We start from the raw sequence: 17,784 nt of genomic DNA on the forward strand, positions 1-17,784 counted from the left end.
ATATTGACTAATATAATACATAATATATAGATTGAATTAAGAACAACTCATTGAAATATAGAGATGAAATATGAAAAATAGAAAAATAATCTTAAATTCCTAGATTATGAATTATACATACATACAAATATATATGGATATAATCACATTTATTCCCTAATAGATGATATATTCACAACAGGTCAGCAATCACATGTGTGTTTGTCTAGATTTCAAGTTAGAGACTCTTAATTTTATCTTCCTATACTAATATAGTCTATAAGGGAATCCACATAATCCTAAGTCAAGAAGTGTGAGCCATAACAATTTATACATGAACTATTAAGAGTACTCAAAACAATAATTGAGAAGTACAAGAAATACAAATTAGAACAAGAGAAAAACATTAGTAAACTTTTAAAGTGTCTTCTAGAGAGAGTCTACAATCCCCTAAGTAGTATAAATTGTGGTCTTGGAAATATATATATGAAGGTGGTTTTCTTTTGGGTAATGATATTAACAATGTCCTTATTATTGGGCTTAGTAAATATTTTCTTATAGGGATTTGTGTATTTTTGGTGTGTTCCAAGTACATTCTCCTTCTTTCTGACTTTACATTACATCATATGCATACAACAGTTAACACATTGACATTCACACATTATGTTTCTATAATATGTATGAAACCTAGTAGACCCCATGCCATAAAATTATCTTTATATGAGTTTGAGTTTTAACAACATACATATTCCTCACCATGTTTATATTGCACTAACTGAGTTTGATACTCATCAACATCCTAGCTATATATACCACACAGCCACATGTACATGACACGTTTCAACATTGATATTAAATTATTAGTTGTTGATGTCATTATAAATATTGGTATTATAGACCTTATACATCAATGAGCCATTATAGTAGGGCCTTCAATGTATTTGATTTGGTAACCATACACTCCAACCCAAATTTCTCACATTAGTTTACTACACATTTAATTTCCTCCTCCTCGGTAATTAGGAAAAGAAAAAGAGACATCTTCTCCCCTTTTTAACATAATATTTATCAACTTCAATATTCTTTATAAGGAATATATTGATGCATTTATCCATAATCTCATATATGAATAGAAGTAGATATTCTTCTAGTCTCATTTGATCTAAATGTGTTGTAGTTTTTGCATATTTTATTCTAAGTTCCACATGCATTCTATTGTTTATAATGCATTTTAAGAAATTCTCACTTATATAGGATGTCCAAATTATTGTTTCAATCTCTCTTTTTCTTGAGTCATATCTAGTTTTTACGTCACTTGGTTGATGCAAATATCTAGTGCACTTCTTTTAGAAAATTCCACTACTTTACTATCTCCATGGTTCATTTGACTCTTTATTTCTTTATCAAATTTCACATATAAATAGGCATTGTCTATCATTTAATTTGAATAAACAAAGTTGTTAAACCAAATATTATCTTTAGATGCTTTTTATATTAAAAGAGAAAATACCAAAATTTACATTCTTTTCTTTATTATGATTGAAATTCACTTTTTTACTTTTGATTATGCTTGTGCCTACCTTCTTTTCATAAAATCCCTTTTTTTTTTACAAATATGTCATTAAATATACCTCTTATTTGTATAACAATTCTCATTAGAATATTTTTGGTGGTATTGGTGTCACTGCTCCCCTTGTTTCCTCTGGCTCTATGTAATGGACACCTTATGTAGATTTGTTAAGGAAAATCTTGCTAGATTCTAATGTAGCCAAGGCTTTTGGTGCTTCTAGTGCTTCTGTGAGAATGAAGGGTTCTATCAAGATGACAATTCCCTATGCTATTACTAGTCCTATGATTCCTTTGGGGAAAGAAGTGCTTGAATGTGAGGATTATTTTGCTAGGAAGGGCTTAATCTATAGTTTTTGTTTTGTTTTTGGCCTCCTCTTCTTGATTTACACCACTAGATTCTTGAAGTTTTGTTTCCTCTGGTCGAGGGTAAAATGAAGCTTTGCCCTTTAGCTAGAGGTTTTTTTTGTGGTTTTCTTCAATTCTAGAGATGATCAATAGGTTGTAGTTGATGGTGGGATTTTGAAATAGGATTCACATCCCCTCTCTATGTTCCCCTATGTTTCTTCTTTCAATCCTTTGAAATATTTTTATAATATTTTTCCTACGTGGGTAAAATTACCTTATCTTCTCCTTCATTTCTAGTGTGATGAAGCCTATGAGGCTATTCATAATACTTAAGGTAGATTCTTACAGGTGGAATTTGTGACCAAAGAATTTGGTCATACTTCCTTTGCTCACATTTTAGTGAAAGTTGATTTTTCTAAAGCTTTGTTTGGTGAGGTCATTCTACAAGTTAATGTTAGATCATGGTATCAACTAGTACACTATGAGGAGATCCACTTTCGTTGCAAAGACTATTTTGCTACTAGGCATTTGGCTTTTGATTTCTCCCATAGTGCTCATAGGCAATCTTCCTCAAACTAGTAGAGGAACGCTATGTGTGACCACCTTACTATTTTTTCTGATGTTGCTTTTGAGGATGATGCTATTTTAGAGGACTCAAAACCACCCATTCTTGTTTCTTTCCCTATTGGTTCAGCTATTGTGCATGAGGATTTGGGGCCCTCTCATGCTTTGATTATTTCTAGTCTTCTTCATTCTACTATAAATTTACTTGTTGCCATTGTTTTCTAGTCTCAATCTTCTTTTGATAATAAAATGATAGATATTTGGTTTTTGGTTTCTTTTGTTGTTTCTCCAACTAAGTTTGTCAAACTAATATTACTTCAGATGAAGTTTCCAGGGTTCACAGTGGTGTTAAATAATCTTCTATTATTTCTTCTAGCAAAGTTGTCAACCTTAATGATGTTGTTCTTTCTAATTGTATTTCTATCGACCCACCTTTTTCTTTTATGGATCAATGCTATTCTAATTGTTACAATAATGGACTTGGACATTTATTCATGGTAAAAAGAAATATCCTACTAACATGTCTTCACCTTCTCTAGTTAAGATGTTAGATAAGTAGACCCAAAGCTTTGGTTCAAAGTATAATGTATCCTAATATGCTCCATCTCTGTTGTTACTTTGTTAGTTACCATATTTTTTTCTTTATGTGTTGGTTTTGTTCTAGTATTGGGGTTTTATGGTTCATGTTTTTTATTTCTAATGGGTTGAGCCCCTTTCCCGCTTATTTTAATTTAAAACAATGCCCATGACCTCAACCAATATCAACTCTTCCTCTCTCATTTGAAATATTTAATGTCTCCCCATTTCTTTCTTGAGGATTGTAAAATTTGTTGATTCCTTATCTAATTTTGATCTTTGCTACACAAGCTCTCTTCAAATTTTTTGTACTTTTGTCTACTATATTATAAGATATAAGAATGATCTAATCCAACTTCATTTAAGTTAAATGTTTGTATTTGATTCAAAAATATCTAAGTAACTTTTCATATCCTAATTGATCTACAATGGTTTCTTTGCTGCTATCCAATTGAATTATAATATCTTTAACTCAAATATATTCACAAATTACCTTTTCATATTTTAATCAAACTAATTTGACTTTGTATATGCCTTGGAAAAATGCTGACATCTAAAGCATTGTATATTAAAAAAGGGCCCAAGACATATTTTCTTTGTTCATTTCTTTTCAGTTCTTTATAGCATATTAAAAATATTCTAGTTGTTTCACAATTCATATGCATCTTCTACTAGAGCCCTTGTATTTTTGTAGGCCTACAATGTACAACTGCATCTGCAGATATGCAACTCCAAGATTAATTTTCTAAATTTTTATGCCTTGCAGAGAAGTCATCACGAAGGTTACCACTGATATTAGGGATTACTATAAGCTTGATAGTAGTCTTGGATGGCTGTTGTTTCCTAATGCTAAGAAAAGCTATGACTACAGTTTCGAGGAAGATAGCAACCGTTGAGAAGCATAGTGGAGGTACTACTTTACATTTTCTTATTATTTTTCCTGTAATTTTCTCTATATAATAACTAGTTTAGCATAACTCTAATTTATAAAAATGTTCAGAGAGGAGGCTATTTACGAAAAAGCAAATTGCCTTCAGCTTAGAAATTTTGATCGAAGCGACAAAGCATTTTAGTCATAGCAACAAGCTTGGAGAGGGAGGCTTTGGCCCAGTTTATAAGGTATGAATTAATGTAGACTATACCCTCTTCGATTCCAATCATATTTCCTTTAAGATTTTCCTTAAACAATGTGGGCTTGTTTAATTTCTAAGGGAACAACCAGAGATGGCAAGGAGATAGCAGTTAAAAAGTTGTCTGCAAGATCTCCACAGGGAAGAAAAGAATTTATGAATGAAGTGGAACTGGTGGCAAATATCCAGCACAGAAACCTTGTGAATTTGCTTGGATGTTGCAGCGAGGAAACTGAAAGGATGCTTGTCTATGAGTATATGCCTAACAAAAGCCTTTGCACCTTCCTCTTCGGTCAGTCATTTCTTTGTTACCAAAATAACAAGTGCTAAAATTATTTAAAGTTGCTCTGACTAAAGCATTTTTCTTTTAAAATGGAAACGAAAACAGACCCATTTAAGCGCAGAACGCTCGATTGGCAAAAGCGGTTCAATATCATTATTGGAATCTGTCGCGGCCTTCTTTATCTTCATGAGGATTCGCAGCTTCGAATAATTCACAGAGAAGTCAAAGCAGGCAACATTTTGCTTGATGAGAATCCCAATCCTAAGATAGCTGACTTTGGCTTAGCCAGACTTTTCTCCGACAATGAAACCGAAATCCAATCGAGAGTTGCAGGAACCTAGTAAGAACTTTTCTCTACCCTTTCTTTTTGTTAGTCAAGTAAACTGTAAACATATCATCATGAGCTACATTTTAACTAACTAGAATATAGACATTTAAAACAGAATTGTTTTGATGCATGCAGTGGCTAAATGGCTCCAGAATATGCAATGGGAGGGCAGCTGTCTGTAAAAGCCGACGTTTATAGTTTTGGAGTTTTACTGCTAGAGATTGTAAGTGGAAGAAAAAATACAGAGATAGATATTTCAAAAGAAAATCAGAGCCTGGGACTATTAGAATGGGTAAGAAATTGAATTTATCAATTAGCAACCATTAGAATGGGTAAGGAAATAAATTCCTCAATCTTTATGAAAGGTGACGTGTGATGCAGGCATGGAGATTATTCAAAGGAGGCCATACTCTCAAAATTGTGGATATTATTGCTGGGTATATGAAGCTCAGTGGTCACATGACTGTTTGTCTTCCCCATACTCTTCATTTCATATCTGATATGTTTATATAAATTGCTGTGTGCAGCCCATACATGATGTACTATAGAATCAATAATGGTTAATAAGAATTCTCCCTGCTTTAGCCACTTAGTGGTGAACCACGTTAAACTTCATGTTATGCGTTGTTATGTTTTCGTTTCTGTTTTGTTTTCTCTATTTTATTGTTGATTGTCATGTTTTTCTGCTCGGTTTAAAACTAACAATTGGTATCAGAGCCACAATTGGCTTGAGCAGAGATGGAATCCGATTGGATAGTTGATCTTGGATATGGGTGCCCTTACTTTGTGTTTGATCCCAAAGCTGGGTGCTTTTATGTTATTGACAAACAGGTTGAAGTTTCACATGATGAGGCTAAATTAGATGATGAAGCCGAATCAGTCATCGGAAAATTTCTTGGCAGTCTAGACTCGGTAGAGAGTGATGTCCAAGTGGAGGTTGAAACCAAATGTCATTAGTGGGATGGCTAGAAAGAGGAGGAGACTTCAGCTGAAGAAGAAGAGGGTTTGTTGTATTAGTTGTTTGAAGAAGAAGAGACTGGTTTGTTTCCCTTCCAAGATGAGGAGGATGCCTCCCAGGGTGAGGAGAATGTAGTCTCGAATCTAGAGAATGAGGATGACCCTGAAGAAAAAGAGGCAGATTGCATAAGCGATGACTTATTGATGAAGATTATAGAAGTAGAGGCGGAATGGATTGCATTGATTGCATGCTTCTCTTCCAGACCTTCGAACCTTGTAATTGAAGCTTAAGAAGGTGCTAAGGATAGTGTGGAGTTGGCAAAGGTGGATGAAATTCCAAACGACGATGTTCTATCACGGGGGAGCATCGATGATCTTAAGGATTCATTTCAGCATGAAGGGTTTATTTTAGAACTAGTTAATGACTTTTTCAATGTTTTGGATATATTAGCTATAGGAGTTAATCGTAATGTCATGGTTCAGTGGTTAGATTTTATTCAATCTGACATGTTTTGGAGAAGATTAATCCGAAGTGTATGCGAGCAGAAGATCGCGAAGCTAAAATCTAGCAGGCTGGTTGTAATGTGAATTTCGAAAATGGAAGCAGGGATGCCAGTGCATGGCTGTGTCAGTTGGCCTTCACAAGGGAGATTGTTGGGTATATGAAGCCCAATGGTCACATGATTGTTTGTCTTCCCCACACTCTTCATTTCATATCTGATATGTTTATATAAATGGTTGTGTGCAGCCCATACATGATGTACTATAGAATCAATATTGGTTAATAAGAATTTTCCCTTCTTTTTGGTGGACATAGCCACTTAGTGGTGAACCATGTTAAACTTCATGTTATGCGTTGTTATGTTTTTCGTTTCTGTTTTGTTTTCTCTATTTTATTGTTGATTGTCATGTTTTTCTGCTTGGTTTAAAACTAACAATTATGTTGGTAAAAAATTGTTCAGAAGAGCAAGTGATAAGATGCATTCACATTGGACTTCTGTGTACACAGGCTAGTCACGAGAGTTGTCCAATGATATCTAGTGTTTGTACAATGATATCCAACAAGACTTGTGTTTGTAAGAATGACCAGTCAGAGCCCCAGTATTAGTTTCATCCCTATAACTTCTTCTGTGAATTAAATCTCAATAAGTGAATTAAAACCTAGATTCTGATTACAAGAATTTCTTATGAGAAAGACTCATTACCCTCATTTCAATTCAACGCTGGTATAAAACAAAATAAAATAATAATCTCATCCATCAATAGTTTCTAGTTTTTGGTAGTAGGAAAAAAATATTAACTAATTATTATGAGTGATATTTATTAGTTGTTTAATTTGTATAAATATTAGATGCAGGGAGAAAGCAGCGTAGCCCTACCAATGAAAAATACCTAATAGTTTTATTTTTGTGTATCTTCAGGATTCTACAGTCCTGTAATATAAAGTTAATTATTTTGAACTAGTAAAAATGACAGCTCAAATGCTAACCCAGACTTTTTTTGTAGAGAAATTATCAATTAGGTGTTATGCACTAGCAACAGGAGGAAGATATGGTTGATGACTAGGGATTAAATATAATCTCTAAACTTGGCAAATGATTAAAGCCCAATACATGAACTCAAAAAAATGGGTATGGGTGATCCAGATCTTTTTCATATCAGCTGATTTAGAAAGATAATGTTTTTATAATGAAAGCTGAGCATCAAGTAAATATTAAAAATTGGGCTCAGACAACATGGGAACCCATTCCTTTTTAAATTGTTACTTGAGGTACAATTACACATTTATGTATGTATAGCACTTTGAAATATTACTAAAATTAGATAAAATTTGTAGTCAAAACTTGATAAACTTCCAAACAATTTTTTAAACAAACAAATATTATTTGATAAGTCTTATGTGCCCATTTGATCGCTAGCCATAGTATTCTCATAACATATTTTTATCTCTGCATGTTTTACAGACAACCTCAAATAACATACATTAAGCAACATATTAAGTCTAAATGATATTAGTCTCTGAGTGTTTACACTTTTAAGCCTAGAAGTGTATTCTTGGTGTGAAAACATACATTAAGCAACACATTAAGCCTAAAAAATAATAGTCAACTCTGAGTATTTAACACTTTTTGTTAATTTTTTAGCATAGCAAAATACAAATCTAGATAAGAAGCAAAAACAAAACTTGCAAAAAAAAAGAAGAAGAAAAACAAAGCTGCAAGAATGAAATTATATTAATTCATTATATCAAATTATGCAAAGATTGCATAATTTGTATACAAAGTACCATCCGCAAAATAAAGGAATTGCAGAGGTAACAAAGGTGAAACAACCGCATAGAAAAAAAATTGCAGTGAAAGAGGTGGAACAGGTTGGTGCATGTCTGTTATTCATGGGGAAAATTAATCTCATTAGTTAGCATAAGCATAGCAACTGCACTACTACCATCCAACTGATGGTTTCCCGTAAATCAAGGAGATGGTGGTGCAGAAAACTAATGCTAACACCCCCCCTTAAGTCTAACTAAGGAGAGATAAATCTAATAAAAGGAAAGAGGGAAAACCTAGTGGGAACAAAACCCCCCCTCAAAATTACAAGAGATGAAACTATATGAAGTGCAGATGAACATCCTTTGAGAGACAAGAAAAGTGTGGAAAACTGTTGAATAATAACTGCCATAGTGTTGAATGAAGAACCTCCTCAAAAGCCAAGATGATGATCAAGATCAAGAATTGCATGAGTGTCCCCAATAACACTACTCAAACAATAATTAGATGCCAAATAGAGGTAAAATATCTGACATTCGAAGATGCAGGTAGCACATGAATCTGCACGAGCGACCCCAACGACACTACTCAACCATTCAAGAAGAAGCTGCTAGTCGAAAATACAGGTTCCAATAATGAACTGATCAAACTTCAAACAAAATTAAAGAAGCATTAGCACTAACAGTAGAAAAACTCCCTCACAATATGACAAAGGAGAGGCATGATAGGTCCAATGAAATGATGTGTTACAAAGGAGAATATGAAGGCAAGGCCCATGCAAAAAGAGCATGAACAAAAGAAGCAAGGAGCATGCTCTAGTGCTTCTATTCTTCAAAAATATGCTTGCAAATAATTTGTCCTTCCTCCTAGTTATCAAGCTCTGATACCATGCTAAATTTTCTACATAGAAGAATATAGATCTAGATAGGAAGCAAAAACAAAACTTGTAGAAAAAACAAAGAAGAAAAAGAAAGCTGCAAGAATGAAATTATATTAATTCATTATATCAAATTGTTTAAAGATTGCATGATTTATATACAAAGTACCATCACCACAAAACAAAGGAATTGCGGAGGTAATAAAGGCAAAACAACCACATAGAACAAAACTTGCGGTGAAAGAGGTGGAACAGGTTGTTGCATGTCCATTTTTCATGAGGAAAATAAATCAGATTAGTTATCTTCAACTTAGCAAATGCACTACTACCATGCAACTTCAATGGTTTCCCGTAAATCACAAAGATAGCAGTGCAGAAAACTAATGCTAACACCCCCCCTTAAGTCAAACTAAGGAGAGATAAACCTAATAAAAGGAAAGAGGGAAAACCTAGTGGGAACAAAACCCCCTCTCAAAATTAAAAGAGATGAAACTATATGAAGTGTAGAAGAACATCCTTTGAGAGACAAGAAAAGTGTGGACAACTGTTGAACAATAACTGTCATAGTGTTGAATGAAGAACCTCCTCAAAAGCCAAGATGGTGATCAAGATCAAGAATCTGCATGAGTGTCCCCAATAACACTACTCGAACAATCAGATATCAAACAAAGGTAAAACATCTGACATTCAAAGATGCAGGTGGCACATGAATCTACACGAGTGACCCCAATGACACTACTCAACCATTCAAGAAGAAACTACTAGTCGAAAATACAGGTGCCAATAATGAACTGATCAAACTTCAAACAAAATCAAAGAAGCATTAACACTAACAGTAGAAAAACTCCCTCACAATATGACAAAGGAGAGGCATGATAGGTCCAATGAAATGATGTGTTACAAAGGAGAATATGAAGGCAAGGCCCATGCAAAAAAAGCATGGACAAAGGAAGAAAGGAGCATGCTCTAGTGCTTCTATTCTTCAAAAATATGCTTGCAAATAATTTGTCCTTCCTCCTAGTTATCAAGCTCTGATACCCTGCTAAATTTTCTGCATAGAAGAATACAGATCTAGATAGGAAGCAAAAACAAAACTTGTAGAAAAAACAAATAAGAAAAAGAAAGCTGCAAGAATAAAATTATATTAATTCATTATATCAAATTGTTTAAAGATTGCATGATTTATATACAAAGTACCATCACCGCAAAACAAAGGAAGGTAATAAAGGCAAAACAACCACATAGAACAAAATTTGCAGTGAAAGAGGTGGAATAGGTTGTTGCATGTCCATTTTTCATGGGGAAAATTAATCGGATTAGTTAGCTTAAACTTAGCAAATGCACTACTACCATGCAACTTCAATGGTTTCCCATAAATCACGGAGATGGCAGTACAGAAAACTAATGCTAACACCCCCCCTTAAGTCAAACTAAGCAGAGATAAACCTAATAAAAGGAAAGAGGGAAAACCTAGTGGGAACAAAACCCCCTCTCAAAATTAAAAGAGATGAAACTATATGAAATGTAGAAGAACATCCTTTGAGAGACAAGAAAAGTGTGGACAACTGTTAAATAATAATTGTCATAGTGTTGAATGAAGAACCTCCTCAAAAGACAAGATGATGATCAAGATCAAGAATCTGCATGAGTGTCCCCAATAACACTACAAAAATAATTAGATGTCAAACAGAGGTAAAACATCTGACATTCGAAGATACAAGTGGCACATGAATCTGCACGAGTGACCCCAACGACACTACTCAACCATTCAAGAAGAAGCCGCTTGTCGAAAATACAGGTGCCAATAACGAACTGATCAAACTTTAAACAAAATCAAAGAAGCATTAGCACTAAAGTAGAAAAACTCCCTCACAATATGACAAAGGAGAGGCATGATAGGTCCAATGAAATGATATGTTACAAAGGAGAAGATGAAGGCAAGGCCCATGCAAAAAGAGCATGAATAAAGGAAGCAAGGAGCATGCTCTAGTGCTTCTATTCTTCAAAAATATGCTTGCAAATAATTTGTCCTTCCTCCTAGTTATAAAGCTCTGATACTGTGCTAAATTTTCTACATAGAAGAAAACAGATCTAGATAGGAAGCAAAAACAAAATTTGTAGAAAAAACAAAGAAGAAAAATAAAGCTACAAGAATGAAATTATATTAATTTATCATATCAAATTGTGCAAAGATTGCATGATTTATATACAAAGTACCAACACTGCAAAACAAAGGAATTGCGGAGGTAATAAAGGCAAAACAACCACATAGAACAAAACTTGCGGTGAAAGAGGTGGAACGGGTTGTTGCATGTCCATTTTTCATGGGGAAAATTAATTGGATTAGTTAGCTTAAACATAGCACTGCACTACTACCATGCAACTTCAATGGTTTCTCGTAAATCAAGGAGATGGTGGTGCAGAAAACTAACGCTAACACCCCCCCTTAAGTCAAACTAAGGAGAGATAAACCTAATAAAAGGAAAGAGGGAAAACCCAGCGGGAACAAACCCCCCTTCAAAATTACAAGAGATTCAACTCTATGAAGTGTAGAAGAACATCATTTGAGAGACAAGAAAAGTGTGGACAACTGTCGAATGATAACTACCATAGTGTTGAATGAAAAACCTCCTCAAAAGCCAAGATGATGATCAAGATCGAGAATCTGCATGCGTGCCCCCAATGACACTACTCGAGCAATAATCAGATACCAAACAAAGGCAAAAAATCTTACATTTGAAGATGCAGGTGGCACATGAATCTACACAAGTGACCCCAGCGCCACTAGTCAATCATGCAAGAAGAAGTTGCTATTTGAAAATATAGGTGCCAATAATAAACTGATTAAACTTGAAACAAAACCAGAGAAGCATTAGCACTAATAGTAGAAAAAATCTCTCATAATATGACAAAGGAGAGGCACGATAGGTCCATTGAAATGATGTGTCACATTTAGGAGAAGATGAAGGCAAGTTCCATGCAAAAAGAGGATGAACAAAGGAAGCAAGGAGCATGCTCTAGAGCTTCCATTCTTCAAAAGCCTTCCTACAAATAATTTGTCCTTCCTCCTAACTATCAAGCTTTGATACCATGTTAAATTTTTTGCATAGCAGAATATAAATCTAGCTAGGAAGCAAAAACAAAACTTGCAAAAAAAACAAAGAAAAAAAAAGATACAAAAATGAAATTATATGAATTCATTATATCAAATTGTGTAAAGATTGCATGATTTATATACAAAGTACCACCACCACAAAAGAAAGGAATTGTGGAGGTAACAAAGGCAAAACAACTGCATAGAACAAAACTTGCAGTGAAAGAGGTGGAACAGGTTGTTTCATGTTCGTTATTCATGGGTAAAATTAATCGCATTAGTTAGCTTAAACATAGCAGCTACACTACTACTGTGCAACTGATGGTTTCTCATAAATCATGAAGATGGTGGTGCATAAAACTAACATTAAAACTTTTAAGACAAGAATTATAAACTTAGTGTGTGTGATTTGAGTTGTTCCATATTTTATAGGCCCTAGAAGTGAATAAAAGCAATGAATTAGGTCTAATCTTCTTTTATGTTGATAATGGGTGACAATTGAGTTTTTTTTATCTACTGAAAATGGGTGATGGCATTGAATTTTCATATTGTGATTATGAATATAAAACTGAGGTGATTGAAATTTGAATGTTAATCTACAAATTCGATTTAGAAAACACCAAAAAAACCACAACAATTGGGTAGAAGAAATATACGCTTACGTTTTTTATAGAAAGCAAATAAACAGTGGCGACTACAACTAAGATGATACCCACTAAAGGAATGTTGCTCAAATGCAACATTCTTCCATGGCCACCATCTCCAATGCAACCATACTCCTACTTGCTCCGCTTATCAATGAATCTAATTGTAACTTGTGATTTTAAATTAATTAGTTATAAATCTATTTAACAATGCCAATGTATAAAATCGACAATTCTGAACACACATATGTGGTTGATAATTAAAAATTACTTTACAAACAATTAAAAAATTTAAAATAAAGCACATTTATCTAGAGCATAGCATATTCCATTAGAGGCCTAGCAAGGGGAAGACGACCAGTAATGGGTTTTCTCCTTCCAAGGTGGGTGAGGTACCTTGTATTAAATAATAATAATACAAGCATGTTGAAAGGGGATGATTGTGACACAAGCATGCGGAAAGGGGATGATTCCACCATTGAGGAGGCATGGTGAAACTTATAGTGAAGATAAGTATAATAACACTAGTTGCATGGTAGACTATGAGCACTTCAAATTTTATCAACTAGATGGTCATGTCATAGAGAATGGCATTGAAGTCAAAATTAAAGAATACTCCATTGAGTATGAATTAGATTTGTTTGATGGATGTGACAAGCATGTACCAAATGAAAGTGAAGGTGTTCAACTTTGGCCTAATTATACAATGCATGATTGTAGAAAAAATATTGATGATGAAAAGTGTAATGTTGTTTTGAACAAGGTTATAGGTTTTGAGTGTAATCATATGTAAGCAAATGATAGCAATAGATTGGTGCTAGTGATGTGTGATGGCAATCAAATGTTTGATCAAGGCAAGTTTTGGTTTTTCATTTTTGGTGGCTCGTGGCCACCACCTAAAGAATGAATCTGATTTTGTATTTAATTCTATTTAAGGAGCCCAATGGAAAAGGTACCTAGTGTGTTTTACCATAGATATGAATTCTTTCCATGTCTACAAGGGGCATGTATCCCCAATGTGAGGCCCTACCATGACCTATCCTATCTCTTCGGTTATTTTCATATTAGAACTATTTTGGATGCTAGTTTTGACACACTATGGATATAGAACTTTTTATGATCCCACAATTTTTGGTAATATTGATATATATTTGATGCTCCATTTCTATGCCTTGTGGATTATAGAATATTATATGATTCTAGATTAGGGTAATATTGTGATGATGTATGTTATTATCTGAATTTCAGGATTTGTTATAATGTTAGAAATACGTTTGCATATCTTGTAGATGGATCAAATTTTGAGGATTATGATGAATTGCTTTGATTTGTGACAAATCGTATTTTATAATGACAAGTCTTTGCAGAATGGATGTATTGTATTCTGATTATGTGTTTTATATTATATGAGGCTATTGGGAAGTACTAATGTTTAAATTGAGATGTGCAGGAGATTATCCATGTGACCATGGAAATATTATGGAGAATCGAGCCTAGGCCTATGTGCGTTCGTAAAACCAGGGGTTGTCTATTTGGAGAGACAACACCCTGCATGTATTGTATTTTATTCGTAAATGAAAATGTTGCATGAGTGTAAATTGTATTTGTTAAATTGTTTAAATTGTTTAAGGGACAATTGCCACGTGTGTATTGTGATGTGGAATTATTTTGTAGTGTCACTTGACACCTATGTAGTATGTTGTGTTGGCAATTTGTCATGTCACCTTTTTGGAGAGTTTTATTTTTGTTAATTGTTATATATCCTAATTATCCTTGAAGGAACCAAGAAATCTAGGTTAGTGAGCCACAAGGAGGGTCAACTCAGAGTTGACCCGTAGGTTAACTTCAGGTGGACTTTCTGAGGGTCAAATCAACTCCTAGAGTCAATTTTAGAGCATTTCTATTAGGCCTCATGGGGTACCTATGGGTAAAGGCCAAAATTGGCCATGTGTCTTCCCCTTAGGACTTGTTTAACCACCCAAAAAAGTGGTTTTCCCAAGATGGACGAATTCCATCTATAGGATTGCCCTCCTTGGTAGGATAACCTTATTGAAGGGAGTAATCCCTCTTCCCCATTCCATTTTCCCTTCTCTAGGTACTTAGGTTAGGGAGTGTGTAAGACCTAGGGAAGACCAACCCAATGAGGGATCCCTCACTCTATCCAAGAGGTTGGAAGGAGTGAGAGAGGCCTTCTTAGGCTAAGAATGAAAGCTTAGTCAGCTAATCACCCACTCTCCATCCTTGGAGATTTTTGGAGAAATTTTGGAGGAAAAACTAGTTTTAGGATAGTAGATTTGGGGGCTAAGGAATTTGTAGAAAAAGATTAGAGGATTGGGCAGCTCTTCATCAAGCTTTCCCTTAGATTTCCCTTGGCAGGTCAAGGTTGGTGTTATTTTTCCCCTCTTATGTAAATGTAAAAATGTTACAGAATGTTTGAATGGAAATTGCTGTAACTCTTTATTTGTGTTGTATTTGTAAAATTCAATGTGTTTTCTTGTTTATTTCTGTTTTATGTATTGTTGTGTTGGGAAGTGTTCAAGACCATTCTTTCCTTGGGAGGAAAGATTGGCCTTGGGGGTGGAAGGAGCTTGACAACCCTTAGGGTGAGAGGCTCTCATTTTGAGAGTGATCTCAAGGGTCTGTCCATGAGACCCTTGCTGCTTTCTTTAGTGTTATTTCACTTGGGGGTCATAAGGGGGAGCAAATATAGCATGCTTGCCTTTTTGGGGGTCATAAGGGTGTAGGGATTAAGGATGGTTTTTGGTTATGCTTTCATGGGTGCCATGAGTTGGCTGTAAGTTCTATTTAGCAGATTTCTCCCCTAGGGTACTTGGTCCACTTCCACCCTAGTAAGGCATCACATTTTGTGATGGAGTTTCAGCTTGGGAAGGGATGTGACTATTGTGTTGATTTCTTTTCCCCTTTGCTTGTTATAATGCTTGGTTGTAACCCCGTCTAGGTCTTGATTCTCCAAGCTCGGGGGTAGCTTCTGGTAAGCCTAGGCTGGGAGGTGAGCATCCCATGGTCACAGTCCTAAAATTTTATATGCAGGTAGCTGGGAAAAGGATCTAGGAGTTGCAGATTTTTATTCAGATACAGATTTCCTATTTAAATGCAGAAAAGCAAAAAGAAAATGTAATTTTATGAATTGTAGCAAAATAAATATATGTAAATAAGGAGTTTTAGGTTGTTTTCTTTTATTCTCTGTATAAAGATTAAGAATGTATAAAGATTAAGAATGAGAAGACTGGTTAGATTATTCACCCATTTTATATATGGGCTATTGTATCTTATCATTCTGTAAGCAATGTAATTTTTACTTAAATTTTGATGCCTATTATGCTGTTGTAGACTACATCTAAATATAGTCTGTTATCTTGTTTATTTACTGCAATTTAAAGAAAAAGAAAGGAATGCATTAGGTTTCATTATTTACTTGCATAGTTTAATTACTGCTATTTTATTGCTGTGAACTCTGTTTAGACATAGTTAAAAAAAAAAGAACTAGTATTTTTACAATGCTGTAGAAAGCATGATGTATGACTGTTAAAAAAAAAAGAAAATAAGATTTATTCATAATGCTGTTAAAAGACTAAGGTCTGTATGCTTAGATGCTAGAATCTCAAAACCAAATAAGGGTTTCCAGCCCTATTGTCTTAACATTTATTTATATATATCTATAAATATATAAGTATATATATATATTGAAAAATATATACTTATATATATATATATATATATATATATATATATATATATGTGTGTGTGTGTGTGTGTGTGTGTGTGTGTGTGTGTGTGTTTATCCCTGCAACAAAAAGAAAAGGAAACATATTTTGTCCTTGTGTATTCCTATTAAAAAATATATATATATATATATATATATATAAAGGATTGCATGCTGCTGTGTTAAAAATAATTCAAAACAAGCTTCCTAACCCTATCAGGCATATATATATATATATATATATATATATATATATATATATATATATATATATATATATATATATATATATATATATATATATATATATATATATATATATATATACCCCTGCATCTGAATCATACTCACTAGATACCCTGTTAAAAAAAAAAAAGGGGTATATGTATGTATTCTGGTCATGGCAGTGAATTTACATATATATATATATAAATATATACATATAGAAATATATATATATATATATATATATATATAAATATACATATATATATGTAAATTCACTTTTATATTAAAAAGAAAGCGAAATATTAAAAAAAAAAAAACTACACAAAAAAAAATATATTGGAAAATGGGAGTACCGAGCCGAGCCACTGTGTGTTAACACAGTGGACGGCTCACGGTCGAGCCACTGTGTTTACACATAGTGGGCGGTGCCGAAGGGCACCGTACTGTGTGTAAACACAGTGGAGCGGACGCGACCACCACTGTGCTACACACAATGAGCGGCGCCCGCCACTGTGTGTATACACAGTGGGTGGCGGGTTACACCGTCCACCACTGTGTGTGCACACAGTGGGCGGCACTGCTGCCACTGTGTGTACGCACAGCGGCGTCCGGGAGAACCCCGCGCCAATCTCTCCGCTCTTCTCTCTTCGAAAAACCCTCCGCCATGCCCTAATCCGCCCGTACCTGCAATCACACATACACACTCACTCTAAACACACAAAAAAAGTAGTATAATAAACCCTAACCCATTTTGGGTTAGGGTATAAATTAATAAGAAAATAAAACAAAATGGGAATAAATAGAAATGCAACCCTAACCCAATTTCGGGTTAGGGTTAGCATTTTATGAAATAAGGATTTCTTTATTTAAAGAAATTTAAAATTAGAGATGGGAGATATAAATGGGAGTTTTAAAAATTTAATTTTAATTAGTAATTAGGTTATTTAAAAAAAAAAAAAATTGAATTAATATATGCTTATATTCTATAGAGAATTAAAATTAAATTATAGTTAATCCAGAGGGTTTTAAAAGGGAGAGTTAATATAGTTGGATAAACTATACCCTAAATCAAATTAATTTATTTAATTAGTCAATAGATTATCCTCAATTTAATTGTGGACATTGGGTTATTTTGTAAATGGGGAAAATTCAAAAAAAGAGAAATTGTAAATTAAATTTTATGAACCATAAGCCTTTGTGACTGGGTTAGGCCGAATTA

The 17,784-nt window shown here is 34.0% G+C and overlaps 1 protein-coding gene and 1 long non-coding RNA gene across 2 annotated transcripts; both read left to right on the forward strand.

Annotated features, from left to right (window-relative positions):
• The first annotated feature begins 3,661 nt into the window (after positions 1–3,661).
• Positions 3,662–4,493, forward strand: LOC131855814 (G-type lectin S-receptor-like serine/threonine-protein kinase At1g61500). The gene is made up of 3 exons (XM_059219305.1): positions 3,662–3,943; positions 4,034–4,152; positions 4,245–4,493. The coding sequence occupies exons 1-3, from the start codon at positions 3,880–3,882 to the stop codon at positions 4,491–4,493; spliced, it is 432 nt and encodes a 143-aa protein (XP_059075288.1). The 5' UTR covers positions 3,662–3,879.
• A 52-nt stretch (positions 4,494–4,545) lies between these two features.
• Positions 4,546–5,545, forward strand: LOC131855811 (uncharacterized). Its single transcript, XR_009372150.1, has 3 exons — positions 4,546–4,786; positions 4,910–5,066; positions 5,156–5,545. It is a non-coding gene; the product is annotated as an uncharacterized LOC131855811 (long non-coding RNA).
• The last annotated feature ends 12,239 nt before the right edge of the window (positions 5,546–17,784 follow it).

Source organism: Cryptomeria japonica, chromosome 4, assembly GCF_030272615.1.
Source record: "Cryptomeria japonica chromosome 4, Sugi_1.0, whole genome shotgun sequence".
NCBI lineage: Eukaryota > Viridiplantae > Streptophyta > Pinopsida > Cupressales > Cupressaceae > Cryptomeria > Cryptomeria japonica.